Consider the following 20238-nt stretch of genomic DNA (forward strand, 5'->3'; position numbering starts at 1 on the left):
GATGACCTCTGCCGCTTCCGTGACGTGTTTCCTGTGAATGCCGGCAGCATTCCTGTGATTGCTGAAGCATTGCTCTGATCAGCACAAGCAATCGGACTGTGCAGTCATAACGTCCCCTGGGTGCTATTAAAATAAGTGTAAAACGTAAAAAGAGAAGTTTAAAAAAAAAAGTTCAAATGACCCCCCTTTTGCCCCATTGACAATAAAACAATAAAAAAACTATACATATTCGGTATTGCTGCGTTCAGAAAACCCCGGTCTATCAAAATATAAAGTCAATTAAACTGATCAGTAAAGGGTGTAGCGATACAAAAAATCCAAGCTCCAAAATTAAAGGGAACCTGTCACCAGTTTTTTGACTATTAAACCAAAAGTGTCACCTTCTGCAGCTCCTGGGCTGCATTCTATGAAGGTGCACCTTGTTGCTGTCCCCACTTGCAGACCGCAAAAAGAACTTTATAAAATCTCACCGCTTTGTATGCTAATGAGCTGTGTTGGCCAGATGGGTGGGCTCTATTTCGGCTCTTGTCCCTCCTTTTGGCCTTGCTCGCCTCCTGTCATGATTGACATGCCGCCATCATCATCCATGCTGCTGGCCAAGTCTCGTGCAGGCACAGTTCGCTCTGCCCCTATCGCGGGCCGAGCAGAAAACAGTTTCCCTCGCGTGCGCCGGTGATGTATCTGCGCCTGCGCAAAGTAGACTCCTGAATAGGCACTGGCAGAATGGAAGCTACAGTAGTAAGGTGTGGTGAGTATTTCTGATATTTTTCTTTGTTTCTCCACAAACCACAATGTACACAAGTTATTTGCAGAGTAATTAGACATTTTATCTATATTGAAACTGAGCAATGTTTTACAGAAATGTTCTATAACTGTTCATATATAAAATGGATGAACAGTGTATGACTTTTCAAAAATTAGCATTGGTTCCAGTTCGCAGTTGTCCATATGCTGTGCGCATTCAGTTGTATGTTGGTCTGATTTGCGATTTACACAACATCTCCATTCTGTGAATACACAGATGGCTGAAGATGTCTCTATTTTGAAACAATGATACTTATGAAATCAACATTTTTCCCTTAAGACTTTTTGTTTTCTAATGTTTTGGTTATTCAAAGTGTGTATTTGGGCATGGATTCAATTCAGGGTTTGTATGTAGTTTTTTCTTTCTTCATACAATGTGATTTTTTTTGGATAGAACGATGTTGTCGTTGGTCGTATAGTTCACACACACATTGAAAGTAGACGTATCAAGGTCAGTTTTTGTATATTTAGCACCATTTTCACAGTCTCAGAAAGGTTAGCAATGCTGTTAAAGATGGAAAAGGCTTCTTGGTTGTGCATATCCTACGCCAATCAGTCATGTGCCTAAAAAGGTTCTTACATTGTGAGTATCTTATCTGCTAAAATTTCATCTGCCCAGTTATTGTGATTCTTGATTGTTATTTACACAATGAGGTTTCTCATCCCCAAAATAGTAGTGCTTAAAGGCATATTCCCTTCTCCATGATCTTATCCAAAGATGTAGTAGGCGTAATGATAATAATATTAAAAATGCCTCCAATTAGAAATGTACCATGGTTCTCCTGATTAGCAATGTAATTTACCTCATTTGCAGGACATTGTAGCTTAGGTGTCCGTGGTTATAACTACTACCGTGTTTTTCCAAAAATAAGACCGCCCCCAAAAATAAGCCCTAGCAGGGATTTTCAGCATTTTCGGTGCAAGGCTTTAATATAATCCCTCCCCTGAAAATAAGCCCTAGTCGCGGTTAATTAATGAAGTGTCCGTGCAGCTAAAAAAAGATAGATACTGCAGGACACTTCATTATATACAGCAGGCACCCCGTAATCACACTCACCCTACGCTGAGCGGCAGGACCTGCAGTGCTCGCACACCCGCACACATCAGGTCTCACACACACACACAATTAGATCTTACACACACAATCAGATCTCACACTCACACACCAGATCTCACACACAAACATCTGATCTCACACACAATCAGATCGCACACAAAAACATCGGATCACACGCAAACATCAAATCACACACACAAACATCGGATCGCACACACCTTGGATTGCATACATACTCACCACATTCAGCAACACCGATCTCTTCTCGCCGGCAGAATCCTGAGAGGCAGTGAGGTGGAGCGCAAGGACCTGCAGAACAGGACCTGCGGCTGGGCACGTGACTTCCTCCCATCATTCCCTGCAGCTGGAAGCACTGGATGTGATGTGCGCATGTGTGTGTGCGATCTGTATATGAGTGTGCGTGCAATCGGCTCTGTGTGTGTGTGTGTGTGTGATCTGCTGTGTGTGTCTGTGATCTACTGTGTGTGTGTGTCAGCCAGCAGCAGGGGAGGGTGGCGTCCAGCATCCACCAGACATCACAGGAGGACCTGGGAGCCACGCAGACGTCCTGGTCTGGTGATACGAAAAGAAAACTTTTTCCAGCTCACCCAATTAATGATCCTGGGTTCCTCTATTCAGGACGGTGCAGGAGAAAGCAGTAACCGGTAGAAGAATTGGATCCAGCAGCACGTCCAAGATAAATGATAAAATGTAACTATATTTCAAAAGACTAAAAACATGTTGGATGGACATCCAGGGGCGATTAAAAAACGTCTTACGCGTTTCTGGCCTAGTGGCCCTTAATCTTAGACATATTACAACCAAATAGAACACAATATATACAAGAGTACCCAGCTACTCCTTCAAACAGAAAAAAAAAACAAAAAAAAACAACAGCAGTTCCGATTTAGACGTGCCCAAGTTGAATCAATCAGGGTGTTGAAAAAAAATCACAGAATGGGAAAATCCAATTCATGGTTCCCATGCTGGCAAATTAACCCTTCCATTGATTGTGTCGGGTCCATGGATCATATATATATTTTATTTAATTTTTCCTTCTTTTTTTTTTTTTCTTCTTTTTTTTTTATCTTTTCTATAACACCAAATAAATAAATCACTAGGGGAAACTATGCTGCCAACCGTGGCCGCACGTTTAGGATCTACGAGTCGCACCTTGAGAAAGCGCATTGGTGAAAACCTCTACGATATTTTGAATCCTACTTCTAGAAGTCTGTCCGGAGCATCACGACATTTTCTTTATGAACATGATGGCGATGTTGGCTCTTTCCGGGTTAATGCTATTGAGCAGATCCCCTTTCCAAGAAGAGGAGGGGATCGCTCCCGCATTTTGCGGGATAGAGAAGAAAAAGTGGATTCTGATGTATAATTCTTGTATGCCCAACGGCATGAATATTAGAAGTTACCTTATGTATATTTACTAGTTTTTTCACCGTATTGGTTGTTCACATGTTGCGTTTACTCAGGGTGCGGCTTTTTTGGATTTAACATGGTGCCTAATATGGCGTTTCATGTTTTATGGTTGGAAAATCATGTTGGTGTCCTTTTCAACCTTCCAGCAGACTGTGTTGTCATTGCTTTTATTACATGAATTATGTATGTAGGTTTTTGTTTTTTTTTTTCTTCTTATAGATCGTCTAGCTGGTAACAAACCAAAAATATTTTGAAATGTTGTCTGTTAGAACATGATTTTCATAACGGGTTGTAGTCAATTCAGTTGTTGATATCCGTGGATTATTATTATTTTTTAACAATTATAATTATTTATTTATTTGGTGTTATAGAAAAGATAACAGAGAAGAAAAAAAGAAAATGATAAAAAAAAGAAAGAAAAATTAAATAAAATATATATATGATCCATGGACCCGACACAATCAATGGAAGGGTTAATTTGCCAGCATGGGAACCATGAATTGGATTTTCCCATTCTGTGATTTTTTTCAATAGCCTGATTGATTCAACCTGGGCACGTCTAAATCGGAAATGCTGGTTTTTTTTGTTTTTTTTTCTCTGTTTGAAGGAGTAGCTGGGTACTCTTGTATATATTGTGTTCTATTTGGTTGTAATATGTCTAAGATTAAGGGCCACTAGGCCAGAAACACGTAAGACGTTTTTAATCGCCCCTGGATGTCCATCCAACATGTTTTTAGTCTTTTGAAATAAAGTTACATTTTATCATTTATCTTGGACGTGCTGCTGGGTCCTGGTCTGGTGAGTATGAGCCTACTGTTAAGTGGGGGGGTCTGCTTTTTTGGGGGGTAAACTTACTTCCCCAACTGTGTTTCTCCAAGAATAAGATCTCCTCCAAAAATAAGCTCTAGTGCTTTTTTTGGGGGGCAAAAAAAATATAAGACAGTGTCTTATTTTTGGAAAAACACGGTAGCAACTAACTGGCACTTTATGTGTGGTCGTAATCATAGGGATACCTAAGTCACTGTAATGCCCTGCATTAATAATCAGGAGAACTATAAAACATTTCTACTTGGAGGTATTTGCTAATATTATTAATATTACACTTACTACATATTGGGATAGGATCTTGAAGAAGGGCTATACCCCTTTAAATTCTGATAGATAACAGCTATGAATGAAAATGAAAGGGAATACTTTCCAGCCTAGGAAGGATTCCACTATAAATCTCATGGAATATATCTGCCAAAACTAGAGATAGGCAAAATGAAACGCCTGGGAGGTCACTTTGAAGAACCATAAAGACAAAACTATGAAAGAAATAAAGTTTGTACTCGTACATCTGATAGGACAGCTGAGAAGATAGGCATTCTTGTGGTTAGCGCCATATTTGAAATTGTTGAAAAAATATGACTAGATTATCTTCAAACTTTTAGCATTTCAAAGTTTTCTACAACTATTAAATTGCACATATAAGCAGATCGTCAATCACCAATGTGAAGCAAGTTCCGTTAGCAAGTAACAAAAATTCAGTCCATTGCCTAAAACTGTTGCCTTAAAGGTCTTGTCTGGTCTTCTGATTCACCGTTACTGCCAGTATTGAGAGTGGGATGTGGCTTATGCAATTTGTATACATGAGGTCACTTGCCAACTTGATATGCTTGGTTTTTCACAATTCACTTGTATTGAGCAATGCCACACCTGTGTAGCTGGAATGTCGCCAGAACTATGCAAATCACATACTTGTGGTCAGGTGACTGCCCACTCTAACTGGCAATACCATTGAATTCTGAAGTTTGTAGAAGTGACTGGAAACTTTTATCAGCCACCTTTAAACTCAAAAAACCTTTTATGGTGTTTGTCTCTACCTCATCACTAAGAACATTAATTCAGGCTAATGGACAGCCTGCTGCTTGCACATCATCACTCCATAATAAACACAGCAGCTAGGTTGATCTCTTTGTTTTGTGGTTACAGTTACATCTTCTTAAGTTGCACAATCCTTTACTTTTTGTAGAACTAGATTAAAACTTCTACTGGTGTGAAAACCTGTTATAGCTTCATCGTCATACATCTCTGCTTTCTTCTCCATCTACAAACCCAATCAAGCAGGTTATTAAGCCAGTGACCTACGACGACTCTTATCCAGCCCTATTTTATCTTGTCGCTACCATTTGTAGAACTTCTCTACTACTGGCATTCCCAGTTTAAAACATGAATTGAAATCTAATTACTTCAAGAAGATTTATTTTAGCCTCATATGTATAATCTATGGCCCATAAGCAATGTTTTCTGGTCACAGAGATATCTACCCAACTCTCTACTAAACTAGATCCATGTCACTTCACTTTACACTTTAAATGTGTCTCTGATACCGGTTGGGTAGCAGGTTTCTCTTGCCAATTCAAATGATTTGTTCCCCATTTTAGATCGGAATCACCTTGGAGCTGGTGCCTGTTCCCATATATTTCATTGTTTATGGTGTTTAGATTATGATTTGTATACAGTATTTGTATATTTATGGATTTTTGAAATTTTTCTATTACTGCTGTATCTGAAGTTTTCTGCTTATCTGCTATGATAGATTTCTCTCAATACCATTTACTGTTATTTAAGAAAAGCTTTGGCTCCACTATTAATTCCACTTTACTTGATTTAGTTTAATGCATTCATGTAATAAGTTCAAGTATATGCTAAAGTGGAATAAATTAATTATACTTTATCTATAGGCACGTATAGTAAATTTTATGTAGGCAGTATTTAGCAACACACACTAAACCTGATGCCCACGCATACACTGACACAAAAGGGTAATAATGTTTTGAGCTTTGGACTTTCAGGCTCCATATCTCACCATTCACTACAGCTTCGAACATGATTCTACCATCATTTTATAGATAATTATCTTGACTATCTCATACATAATTTGACTTGCAACTATTTTGCATATGTTTAGTTATGCAGACTCTTGTCATGTCACTGCATTTTTACTGTTTTTCTCCTGGTGGTAGAAAAATCTTTTTCTTCCTGTATACTACAAATTACAACCTGTTCTCACATTAGCTAATTGCGCAGTGTGTTATTAGGTTGATTCACAAGCGAAAGGTCACTGGTTTGAATCAAGGAGCAGATGTGAAGATTTCCCAAGAAAAGAGAAACAGGATCATCCAGCTCATCGATAGCGGTCTATCGGCCAAGAAAATTGACGACCTGCATCACGTGAGTGCCATGACAGTTAGAAGAATACAAAATTAAGTCCATCTATTCATTTAAAAGCCAAGAGGTGGACATCCAGGCAAAATATTGGAGTCAATAAGTCAGCTCATCACAAGGTCTATCAGCTCTGGTGTGACAAACACGACAGTGGATGTGGCTCGAATGCATCATAATAGTGAGATCACAGACGTCCATGCAAGCACCATGCGATGCACGTTACACAAGTCTGGAATGAGGACTCGAAAAAACGGTGAAGAAGCCTTGACTTCATCGTCATAAAAACTTCAGCTTGAGTTTGCAAAAAGTATGAAAAGTGGACAGTAGGAGATTGGAAACAGGTTATTTGGAGCTATGAGGCATAAGTAGTCAATGGACTAGGCTCTGATGGATGCAAATGTGTGTGGAAGAGACAAAGTAAAAAGGGTCTAGCGGATCGAAAAAAGTGAAGGAACTGTCAAGTTCGGTGGAGAAAGCCTGATGCTGTTTCACAGCCAAAGACGTTGGATACTTGACCAGGATTGATGGTCGTCTCAATGCTGAGCCATATGTAAATTTCCTACAGAATGAGTTACTTCATACACTTGAGTACTATGGCTATGAAAAGGATGACATAATGTTCCAGCAGGAGAACAATCTGAATCATACGGCGATATTGGTGAACAAATCTTTCAATGACAATGAAGTAGAGGTGATGGATTGACCGCTACAGTCCCAAGACCTCAACCTAATCAAACACACATGGGTAGAGTTGAAGAAAAAGCTGGATACATACCCTAATGAATCCCCCAGTATGCACCAACAATGGGAGCATGTAGAAGAGACCTGGGATCAGGTTTTGTGGAGACATGCTTGAATCTAATCAAGAGCATGCCCAGAAGGATACAGGCAGTGTTGAAAGCCAAAGGTGGATTTACAAAATACTAACAAAATAATGAAAATTAAAATTTAATTATTAGGAGCAAAACAGTAACAATGCAGTGACCTAAGAATCTGCATAACTAATCATATGATAAATAGTTGCAGTTCAAACTTATGTATGAGCCAAGTAGTCTCATGCTCAAAGATATAGTGGATGATGAGAGGTCAAAAGTTCCAAACATTGTTACTCTTTTGCTCATCACTGTAGTCTTAGCTTGATGGAAACCTACCCTTGGCATTTCATATAAACACTTATGCAGAAAATGTCAACTGAATGAGATCCCTAAATGTAGCTGACTCTTATTTCAGAGACACAACTATGTATGTAGACTTTTGTTTTTCAAGAGCAATGAAAAGTCGCCTCATATAGTTGGGTCTCTTCAATGAGAGGCAGTACACCCTTGAGCTGTAGAAAAGGTTGGGTTGGGGATGCCGACAATATCCTGACAGAGCAAGGGCCTTATGAGGAACACAACAAATCCATTGCTACATTGGACACTGATAAAATGGAGGGAAAGTTCTAATTTTTTGTATTTAGTATTTGAGTTGGTTGTAACTTCTCTATGTACAGCAGGGCCAATGATATTGTATAGTTTGTTCATGAATATTTTTATGTCTGTCCTGATCTCTGCATAGTCACCTTGTCGTGTCTTGTTTACACCTAAGTAAACACTGTTACACTGTAGTTTGCACACGGCCATCATTGTGGATGAAATGTTTAGACAAGAAAGTTGTATAGCAATAACACATGGAGGGGTATGCATTAAAACATTACTTCACATGTCCTCACTATGTGAAGAACACTCTCTCTTCTTACCATTCCCTAGTCTGCACAAATAAGCTTTGCATTCTTGCGTTCTGTTAGTTAAATTCACATTTTGTTAAAGTAGGCTGACTGACCTGAAATAAGATATCAGTTGCTAAATGAACGACTATTTCTTGCCTTGTTGTTTACGGTAAAACTTCACCGTGGGGCTTATGATCTAATTCCCTCTAAACCAAGCATGCACAATTTCATTCTGATGTTGTCCGTAATAATTTCCAAGCCATGACATCCATTTACATAAAAGGTGCATTTAGGTTACCAGACATAGAAAAGTCTTCTCAGAATGCACCTTAAATGTGGATAGTTTCATCAGTTTAATGATCAATACGTCTGGGGGACTGCAGGCGGCAACAGCAGGGATGCAATATGTGCTGGCAGTATGGCAGACCTGGCATGCTACGTACATGATGTTAGAAGGGGGATAGTGCTGCAAAAAGGTCAGAAAGCAAAGCATCTGCTGCAAAGTGAGCCAACAGCTGTAAAAAGTCTCACAGGATCTGATGAGACATGCTGTGCAATGTGGTTTGTTTGGCTTCCAGGCCCAGAGTAATATGTTCTAGCCTTGTGTCAGCAGAACAGATTCGTGTGCATAGCATGTTAACAGACTTCACCAATCTCAAGTGTTTACTAGCCATTGCTAAATTGGGTATACAAGAAGATAGTAAGGCTTTTACAGAAGAAGAACATTTAGAAAATGACATTAGGAGTTAAAACATCTAGTTCAATTGACTGGAACTATCTTGTATCTATTGTTTCTATACAGTAGATATTTTATTTCTTTCCATAAAAAAAAGCCAGGATGACTTAACTCTCCAAAATTAATACATTATTTAGCCAAAAGCGAAATAAATTAATATAATACATATACCACAATTTTTTCCACGAAAAAAACCTCTTCTAAAGAAACATGGTCTTTTATGAAAGAAAATAATATGCGTAATATAATATGATCTCGGCAGAATGTGCGGCCTTCCCATACGGAAATATCTGCATCTGTGAAAGGGTTCGGTTTAAGAGCACAACAGATGGAAATAACAGATACCATGCCAGCTTTTACCTAGAATGAACTGTTCTTCCCAAGCCACGCTCCGTAATGCTCTCATTTAGGTTGTTAGGACAAGCAACTGAGCTGTCTTGTAGTCCCCACAGTAATTTTGTGGTCTAATTACATTACCGCTGCACTGATTATCGAGAAACAGCTATGCCATTCAATCGAATATGTAGGAGAAAAATTAGTTTAGAGCTATAAAGCTTCTATTGGTTTAAGTCGAGAAGCAAAGTGGACAGTTTTCTTTTTGTAGGTGAAGTAAAACAGTCCCGTGGTATACCAGCTCTGTGCTCAATGGATCATGGAGTAGGATTCTGGAATATCAGTTATATACTAACTTACTGAGTGCTGCATATGAATGTCATGGCATCTATTTACTGCTGACACCCCTTCAAAGTGGACATTTTTTAAAAGTTGCTAATAGATACATAGTATCTACTAAAACAATAGGGTTGGTAATAATTAGGAGTTCACTGTTGTGTTGGCAGTTGGTGTAAACTTACAACAAATTATTTTTCCTTGTTTTTTTGTACAAAAGTCATGAAGGGGCAATGGCAGCTTATCCATGAAGAGAAACCACCCGGTGCTGAAAGACCACTCAAATTGCAAGACATCTACTAATTTGTTTTCAGAACTACTTTCTAAATTGGGCATCCTTGGTAGAGTAGCCCATGCAAACCTAGTAGCACTGGAGATAATGGATTTAGACAATGAGGCTATGTGCCCACTGTCCATTGCTCTGGTATATGTGCGGAGTTGTTGCAGTAAACCTGCAGGACAAGTGCTGATTTTGTGTGGAATTCCCGCCCTGTATCTCCATAGTGGAGTAGCGGGAATTCCGCTGATATTTCCGCATCAATAATTGACATGCAGTTACGTGCGGCTGCGGGACATCCGCAGCATATTCCGCAGCCGCACATACCGCACCATTGATAAAGCTCTCCCCAAACCCCATAGGATAACATGGGGAGTGTCTGTACTTGCTAGAACCTGCAGATTTATCTAAAGAATCCAGATAAATCCGCAGGTTTTCCACGGCAAAATCCGCGGTTACGTTGTCCCGTGTGCACATAGCTTGAATCTGGACATGGATATCAGTTGTTAGAATTTTTACATTGCCGGAGATATTATAACCACTTCTAGATGATAAATATAGTAATACAATTGTAGTTGAAAGTACACATAAAATAAAGGCATCAAATTCAAAGATTTTGGGGCAAGGGTTATGCATGGGTATGTAGGTTTATGGCAATGTTACACCAGTATCACCACAACATTTTGGAGCCTCAGTCTATTATACTCATCTTCATGCATCGAATGGAAAACAGACCAATCTATTCCATAGTGACAAATGTAGCACAGGGCAAAATATATAGAAAATTTAGAATAAAATGTAGGGTTCTCCCCAGCATTATGCGTAAAGCAAATGGCAGCAGCTCAAGAGTGAGGAAATGTTTGAATTGCTTGACTTGTACGTTGGCAATTTTTCTATATTTGCAGACAAATTATAGACAGATAGCACATGAATTATTTTTAGCATTGAAAAAGGAAAGGTTGTCATGGCCAAAACAATGATTAGAGACTTGATTAGCTTCCAAGACAAATGGCGTACCCCAAGGCAGCCCCAAAGCTGTGATCACAACTGGCTCCAAAGCTTGCCAAACTGCCAGATGCCTCTGTTGGAAAGCCTTTCACTGCAGTTTAACACCTGAGTCCGAGCTAAAAGTCTGACCGCCATTGCCACGTGACAGCAGTCCAGAAGTGGAGAACGCTGTGTCAGTAACTGATAAAGGATCTCTGCATGCTGGCTGTTTTTACTTGTAAAAATATATTCTCAGCCTTTCCATAGTTCCTGAGACGTGGCACAAAGCAAAACACATGAACCTTGTCTGTTTAACATAAAATGACGCCTGATCCCAATAAAAATGTATTTGTTTTCCTTTAGACTTATGTTTTATTAAAAATCCCAGTCCAAATATTAATGGAACAGTAGTAATAATATTTATCATCACATTATATATTTACACAGGCTGAAGATAAACCAAAGCACAGCAGTTCCATCCATACTGACATTTTTCCTGACCAGGTAATCTGTGTCAGCACATTAGTGGCAAAAGCACCTAACTGGAGCAGCAATTGTAGTCTCCAGTTGGATACATACTTAACCCTTTCCAAGCTGCTCCTCACACTATATGCCCATACTGAGTACCCTTGAGAGCTGACTGCAAGCTGGAGAAAAAGCGCTGTGTAAATACCGACTGTAGGCACAAGGATGCGTCTCTTAGACTGCTCTTTGCCTGTTTCACAAACACAATTTCCTTTAAATGCTTGTAGTGATTTTTGTGTGTTTCAATGACTCCATTGTGATGAAATTCTATGTAGCTCGTTATAGAGTCTTTTCTATTGTTTTGTCTTGTGTGACAGCTTCAATAGACACATTAGCAACTGCTGCTGGTCTGGTTGACAGCGTGTATGGATACAACTTTCCCTCTGTTGCTTTCAGGTTTCTGTTTGCCTCTTCAATCCCACTTCAGTTCATTTGTTATATAACATATTTCATTAGAATTTCTATGCCTCCGTGCATCAATTCGAAGGGATTGTAAACTAGTTGTGTTCAGATGAAGACTATAGCCTTGTTAGTGGGAACGCTGTGAAACAAAACACTTTTTTTCTTTTTTTTACAATTTATTCAAGGTTTGTTTTAAGATAAAGACCAAGGTCTCATCTCACTATAAATGAAAAAATGAAGCACTTTTAGGCTATGTGCGCACTAGAAAGTAACTTTTTCTTATGAAAAAACTGGAGCCTCTGAAAGAATCCCGCACCCGTGGTAAAAAACGCACCTGCGTTTTTGCCGCGATTTGCCGCAGTTTTGCAGCGGTTTGCCGTGGATTTACCGCGGATTTACCACGGGTTTTCCGCAAATTGGTCCCCGCAGTTTTTACCATTATCTATGGCAAAAACCGCAGGTACCTGCGGAAACTAAGTGACATGCTCAATCCGCAGCGGAAAATCCGCAGGTAATAAAAAAACGCAGTGTGCGCACAGTATTTTTTAAAACCCATAGGATTTGCTGGGGAATGTTAGACACATTTTCTGCAGAAATTATGCGGCAAAATCCGCGGTAAATCCACAGCGTGCGCACAGGGCCTTCATGTCTCCAAGTAAACTCAGGAAACTTTGACAGAATAAGTTCTCAGTCTTAAAAAAATAAAAATCTCAAGTTCTGCTGTAAATTATGTTATAAAGTTTTTGGATTTCTCACATTCAGGAATCCTGTGTAAAGAAAATGGTATATCCCCTGAAAATAATGTAGTATAATAAGTGTAATAACATTTCATTTTAGTTTTAAGCATCAGTTGATGGATAACTATACTATGTTAATATTTTTATTTCTTCACAGCCTAACAGCAGTGGGCAAGTTGTAGGGAAGGTGCCTGGCCACTTCACTCCTGTGTTGGCGCCATCACCTCATCACGGTGCAGTGAGACCTGTGACACTAACCATGACGGACACAAAGCCTATCACTACATCCACTGAAGGTGAGTGAAATGTAACCGCTACTAGTGTAATATTGCAGTGTAAGAGTCTCCTGTAGGGACTTACTTTATGGATTAAAGTGTTTGTAAGGCATAATATATAAGGTTAGGTATAAAAAAACATTGCCTGATTTTCATTCAGAAAAATCAGACTATTCTTCATCTGTAATGTCATCCATAAGCAATGCATATGGCATCCATTTTTATACAGCAACAGTTTTTAAAATTTCTAAGACCATATACAGTTTTCTATATTAAAAAAATGAAATGTATCCTTAAAAATGTAATGATTTATGGTTGATCCATACTGGATCTGAATTATTTTGCTTACTCATAGACTTAAGTTGGTAAGTTTCATCCAAAATATGGTGAAGACTAGTGCATGCTGCAATTTATTTTTTTTTTACGTGCACATTCAGTCTATGAAAAAATGGTCATCTGGACAGTCTGAATGAATAACATTAGTCGAAGTGTTGCCAGTTTTTTTTTATGATAGCTTGTGGACTGAAAATTTGATTGTGTGAATGAAACGTAAAAGTCATAATTGTCAGAATGATTAGGTTAGCAGTAGTGAGGAGCGAGCAATACCATGTTCGGGTGCTCTGTAATCGTAATGAGCAGTAGGATGCTCTGATGGGTGCTACTCGAGTACCCAAGTATAATGAAAGTCAAAGTGGAACTCAAGAATTTTTAGTGGAAATCTTCCATAAAAATTCTTGAGTTCCCCGTTGACTTGCATTAAGCTCAGGTACTCGATTCGTGCCCATCCAAGCATCGAACTGCTCGTTACAAGTACCCGAGCATGGTAGTGCTTGCTTATCTTTAGTTAGAAGATTAAGCCCTACTTGCAGAATCATAGATTTCTGCAATGTATAGCAGGATGACCAGATAATAAACTGGTACTAATAGAGCCAAGAGATTAGCTAATCTCTTCTAATTGAAGGCTGTGGAGGATATAAACTTGGTAAAAGGCATAATATATAAAAGTATGACAAACAACTGATTACATAGAATTAACGTGATTGCCATATTACACTGACGAACAAAAGGGTAAAAATGTTATTAACTTATCACTTTCAGGCTACATATCTCACCATCCATTGCAGCTTCGAACATGAGACTATCTTCATGGACAATCATCTTGGCTATCTCATACATAAAATTGATTTGCCACTACTTAGCATATGATTAGTTATACAGATTCTTGTCATGTCACTGCATTGTTACTGTTTTGTTCCTTGGGGAAAAATCTTTTTTTCCTGTATATTGCAAGTTATAACCTGTGCTCACATTCCCTAATAGCTCAGTGTGTTATTAGGTTGATTCCGAAGTGAAATTAAGATTTCTGCCGAAAAGAAAAACTCTATCATCCAACTCATCGATAGCAGTCTCTCAGGCAAACTGCATCATGTGAGTGCCATGACAGTTGGAGGAATATAAAATGAATTCCGTTCATCCATTTGAATGCCAAGAGGTGGACGTTCAGGCAAAAGACCGAAGTCAATAAGTCGGCTCATCACAAAATCTATCAGTTTCAAACAAACACTGCCATAAAGGTGGCTCATATCTTCGTAATAGTCAAATGACAGACATGCATACAGGCATTGTGCGACTCGCGTTACACTAGAATGGTGGCTTGAAAAAAGATGAAAGAAGCCTCAACTTCAATATCGTCATAAGGGCTGTCGGCTCGAGTTTGCAAAAAAAATATGAATAGTGGACAGTGGAAGATTGTAAGCGGGTGATTGGGAGCGATGAGATGAAAGTTAATAAACTAAGCTATGATGGGTGCAAATAGGTTTGGAAGAAACAAGGGATAAAGGGGCTAAAGGAAAGGAGAAACTGAAGGAACTGTCAAGTTCAGTGAAGGAAGCCTGATGATATGGGATTGTTTCACAGCCAAAGCATTGTATACTTAACCAGTATGGAGGTCTCAAAGCTGAGCTATATGTGAGCATCCTACAAGATGAGTTGCTTTGTACACTCGAGTACTCTTGGTAGGAAAAGGATGACATAGTGTTCTAGCAGGACTACAATCCAAAGCATACATCGAGACTGGTGAAGAAATGGTTCAATGTCAATGAAGTAGAGGTTCTGGATTGGCCCCCAGGTCCCTAGACCTCAACCCAATTGAATACATGTGGGTAGAGTTGAATAAAAAGCTGTATACATACCCAAGTGAGTCGACCAGTATGACCCAACATTGGGAACGTGTAGAAGAGGCCTGGGACCAGATTTCGGTGGAGATACTCTCGCATGGCCAGAAAGATTCAGGCAATGCTGGAAGCCAGAGGTGGATTTACAAAATACTTACAAAATAATAAAAATTAAAATTTAGATTTTCAGAAGCAAAATAGTAACAATGCAGTGACATGACAAGAACCTGCATAACTAATAAAATGCTAAATAGTTGGAGCCTGAAAGTCCAAAGTTGAAAACATTGTAACCGTTTTGCTTGTCAGTGTATTATTTTTTAATAAGCACTTGTGACTGTGCATAATAAAGTGATAACAGTGCTCTAGCAATGTTAGTGATAGAAATGTATATTTGTGATAAAACCGTAAAAATGATGTGAACGATATTTGTTAAAATACTAGACTATTTTACCATGAAGTATAAGCTATGTATTCTTACTCTTTCTTTGAAATATCTTTTTACTTTCTTTTTAACAGCATTTAAAAGATTACATAGCAAGCAGGAAAATGTAAAGTTAAATGTCGTCATCTCTGAGATTATCAAGAGTTCAGATTATTTTTTTCTTTCTTCAGCTTGGCAAGCCATGTGTGACACTTTTAGTGTTTTACTATAGTCCATAGTCTTTCCACTAAGCAACTAAAAAATGGCTCTTCTTAGAGTGCAAATCACCATTGTGAGCCTGATATAAACATTAAAGGGGTTATCCCATAAACAGCATATATCACCTATCCAAAGATTGGTAAGAAATGTATGATTGCTGTAGTCCCAAGTCCCCTGTGTTAATGGAGTAATACTTATTCAGTCATTATCTTCAGCTACTATCTTAAGTGACTATCTTCAGTCACTATCTAAAGAAGTGGTGATCATTTTTGAACGAAATCATATTAGAATATGGTTCTTTCTCTTCTTATGAGCCACTTAACTCTCATTCTACTGGTAAAATTCTTCACATTTAGATGGTCCCTTTGCCTTAGAGATTAAAGGGGTATTCCCAGCTCCAGGATCCTATCCCAATATGTAAACGGTGTATTGATAATAATAATAGCAAATACCTCCAATAATAGAAATTTAGTATAGTTTTCCTGAATCACTATGCCGCTTACCTCATGGGCAGGGCATTGCAGCAGCTTAAGTATCCATGGTTATGACCACTCATATAGTGACAGTAAGTTAAGTAGTCAGTTGCTAGTGGTCATAACCATGGATACCTAAGCTATTCCAATGGCCTGCACATGAGGTAAGCAACATAGCTAATCTGGAGAACTATACTACATTCTTAACTGGAGGTAATTGTTAATATTATTGTTATTAGTATTGTTATTATTACCGCTACTACATATTGGGATAGGATCTCGGAGATGGGAACACCCCTTTAAGTCAAATCTACTGCCAATTGTAGTCTATAATGATGGGTCCAAAGAAGCAGACAGCGGCTGAGATGCTACTGCTGCTTCTAGTAAGTGTACTGTTTCAGCTCTATGCTGGATCCACAGCTACACTGCACAATACTGCTGTATAATTTCCTCCATGTTGCTGCTGTTTATGTGACAATAGACAGGAGAGTGGGATCTCCTAATCTCTGGGTGCACACAATCTCCACTCTCTAGAGATGAAGCCTGCAGAGCGGACCTCTGCTAAAAGTCATATACTGGTCAGGAACAACACTGAGATTTCCTATGCTCACAGCCAGTTCCGAAGTCACTCAGTTGTATTTTCATTGTCTCCATTTTCTCTTTTTCTAGCCTACACAGCCTCTGGCACATCACAAGCCAACCGATATGTGGGACTAAGCCCTAGAGATCCAGCCTTCCTACACCAGCAACAGGTGGGCTGCTTATTACATCAGGTGTAATGATTCTGAAGTGCTTGGGAATAGTGTCATAAAGCATGCATGCTACCACTCATAATCGCTTGGATTAAAACAAAATCCTTCTGTTCCCTGATCATGACCGGGCATGTCAAATATCAACACATTTAATTGGAAGTGTCCGTGTCACAAAAAAAGTGTCCCTTAAGACACATAGCAAACATACAGTACATTTTGGAATGCAGTGAGCTCAGCCAATGGCACAGAGAACTTACTCCTTATATTTCTACTTTTTCCAATTACATACTTCATGTTATATACACTTCAATGCAATGACAAAATTCTCAGTCACAACTTATCACGTCTTTCTATGAAAAAAAACACACATAAACATAGCATGTAAAATGCATGTGGCCAGGCACTTCTCTAGTAGACAAATTACAGTATCAATCATTGCCTTAACTAGGACTCAGACTGATTATTTTGCATTGAATATATGTTGTCTTTAGCTGCCACAAGGCAAAAGTGTTGGAAGTTTTTTTTATTTTTTTGTGTTATGCATTTTTGGCCTTACATTAGCTTCCATTCCCTCCCAACATTGCTGATAACTAGATGGATCAATATATACATACAGTAGGTTGGTGGCTGTATGAACATTTAAAAAAGAGCAAAGTGCTTTGTAAAACACTCTGAATAGGTGTATAGAAAGTTCTTTGTATATGATGGAAGCCTAAGTAACACAATTATAGTATGGCTGGAAGTGAATTTACAAGGGGCTAAGCTCTCAGATCATCCCAGTGTAGTAAAAACTGTATTACTGTCTGTTGCAAGACCCTGAAGTGGTATTTCCAAGTTTTCAAGTGATGGCATAACTGTCTGATATATGTAGGTCACACCTTTGTGCCCAAGACCTATACTGATATTGATATTGTTAATTCGAATTCCTGCCCATGTGGAGTCTGGTTTGTTAAAAGTGCAGTGCCTCCTGACGGTTTCCCTGTGAGCCTCTACAGTTCCTCCTGGCACTGTTCCTTTTAGTCTTCCCTATATTTTTCCCCTGGTGGGAGTCTGGACCTCTGGAATTAGCAGCAGAAATGCAGCAGGACCCCCTTGTGGATATTTGGTGTATGTTTGGTGTTGTGCCCACAGCACAGCTGTCTGAGTTGAGCAGTATATCGTACCTTTTCATTGGTCTAGCTCAGTGGTCCCACACCAGGAAGCACTGTTTGTTTTCTATAATTGCATTATGTTGCGAATGAGTGACCTCCGACAATGGCCACATGCAGTAAACAAATGCACAGTTCCTCTTCATTTATTTTCTGGTTGGATGTTGCAGCTGCCTTACCAGACAGATCAGAGGACCCTGATTCTCCACATTGGTTATGGTTCCAGTCAATGAGACATCTCCTTTGAATGCAACTTAATGTCACCCTAAAGAAGGGAAATCCCCTCTAATAATATTTCTTGCCACACTCCCAGACCCCAAAAAATAAATTATCATTAGGCATTTCATGGTCCATACATGGGCCACAATGTACACATAAACTATAAGTCTCCTGACTAGAGATGAGCAAACCTGAGGTTTGAGATTCAGGTTCGGAAACCGACTTCCAAACAAACAAAGTTTGGGTTCGAAGTTTGAGTGAGTTACGAGTTCAAACCACTCAAGCGAGCAGCGCTGTGCTTGAGTATGAGTGATGCTCAGCCCTGTGCAAGCCACGTGCAGTGTTTGAATGGCTCATACTGGGAGTAAAATCAGTGTGATCAGATGTAATGTACACACACATAAAGAAACAAATTGAAAATCCCCGCCCACCATTCCCGGAAGTATTCTGCTTATGGCTTGTTGCATGTGGGTGAAGCCACAAACTGCCCAATTACTGACTTCTATTGAGGTTTGGATCAAGTTAGGGTCAAAAACTGAACTTTTTTAAGGTTCTAATGTGCCCTGTGAACCGAACCTCCAAAGGTTCACTCATCTCTATTTTTGACCTGCACTATCATCTCCATAATTGCCTGTGAGGCTGTTAGTGTGGTCAGTCCAGGTAATTATAGACTGAGTACAGATTGCATAATGTGGGCATGCAAGGCTTTCCTTATGAAGAATATTTGGGTACATCTTTTTTCTTGGATACGTGTTAAACTGCAGCCTGAGAAGTGATGCCCTTCTTTGATAAATGTTCCCTGTTATTTCAAGAACCTACAAAGTAGATTTTAGTTTAGGGTGATGGACTCCTCATTTGTGATGTTGTTTATGCAGTAGTAGAGTCTATACTAGAATCAGAAATCATTTTATATAATTTATTCTGACAATTTTTATAGTACAACAATAGCAAATATGATGGGTTATCTGAGGGCTTGTAACTTACTTTCAGTAGTCAAGAGCAACTAGGTGGATCATTTACCATGGTCCTTATTGTAAATTTATCCTAAACTTCAGTCTGATGGTATTTGAATGTGCCAATGTATTGCTTTATTTCTTCATTACATTGGCATATCTTAAAAGTGTAAGCATTACTGTTAGCATGTTACCATAAGACACTGAGTATTTATGATCTGGTAATATTTTCATCAGAAATTATATATAGAAAAACTAAATCACATCACAGAATTATACCATTACCCTAAAACTGTCCTTAGAATTACAAAACATTGCTTCAGATTGAGCTGGAGAGAAGAATTGAGCCATGACCTTCGAGAAGTCTAATTTTCTACAAGATCAATACAGCTATTGGAACGCCGCATAAATCTTGCAGCACTAATATCAATTGCACTTAAGGCGATCATTATTTAAACCCAGACTTGTTCTGCACTCTGTTCTAATAGTATCTTCCATAAAGCATTGCACCAGCAACAGTATCATGTGTGTTCCTAGTTTGAACAGGACGCCATTATCACCAACTCCAGCAAACAACACTGTTATCTAATACTAATGATGAACATAGTTTACTACGATCACTATAGACATTTGTAAGGCCCATGAGTAGGACACCCTTTTTATGACATTCATATGTCCTAATAAACCACATGAAGAAACATTGTCTTGAGACAACGCAAAAGGGAATCTGTCACCACGTTTGACCTATCTAACCTATTAATGTAGGCATACAGGTTATAAAATGCTAAAAAAGCCATACTTGTATGCCTCATATCAGATGCCTTGTTGTGGATTAATCATTTTTTATTACTTTATGTAAATGAGCTCTTCCAGGCTATGGGGCAGATACCGCCTGAAAGATAATTCCACCTACAGAGCTTATTTTAAATAGAAAAAGGTATTACCAGTGTGAGACAAGTAATTCACACAACAGTAGAAATAAAATTGGACACATTTTTGCAGCTCCCTGAGCTCTGATTTATTGCAACAATATTGCAGTGCTGTCTGCCTGTGAGATGGAA

The 20238-nt window shown here is 38.9% G+C and overlaps 1 protein-coding gene across 7 annotated transcripts in view; it reads left to right on the top strand.

The window, feature by feature from the left end:
* Positions 1-20238, top strand: part of NFIB (nuclear factor I B) — a 545046-nt gene that overhangs the window by 494765 nt on the left and 30043 nt on the right. For all 7 annotated transcript variants that reach the window (XM_075316949.1, XM_075316952.1, XM_075316955.1 and 4 more), the window contains 2 exons: positions 12701-12839; positions 16775-16857. In XM_075316949.1, coding sequence (XP_075173064.1) covers positions 12701-12839; positions 16775-16857 — 222 coding nt within the window. The remainder of the gene's footprint in view (positions 1-12700; positions 12840-16774; positions 16858-20238) is intronic.

This window comes from Anomaloglossus baeobatrachus, chromosome 1, assembly GCF_048569485.1.
Source record: "Anomaloglossus baeobatrachus isolate aAnoBae1 chromosome 1, aAnoBae1.hap1, whole genome shotgun sequence".
NCBI lineage: Eukaryota > Metazoa > Chordata > Amphibia > Anura > Aromobatidae > Anomaloglossus > Anomaloglossus baeobatrachus.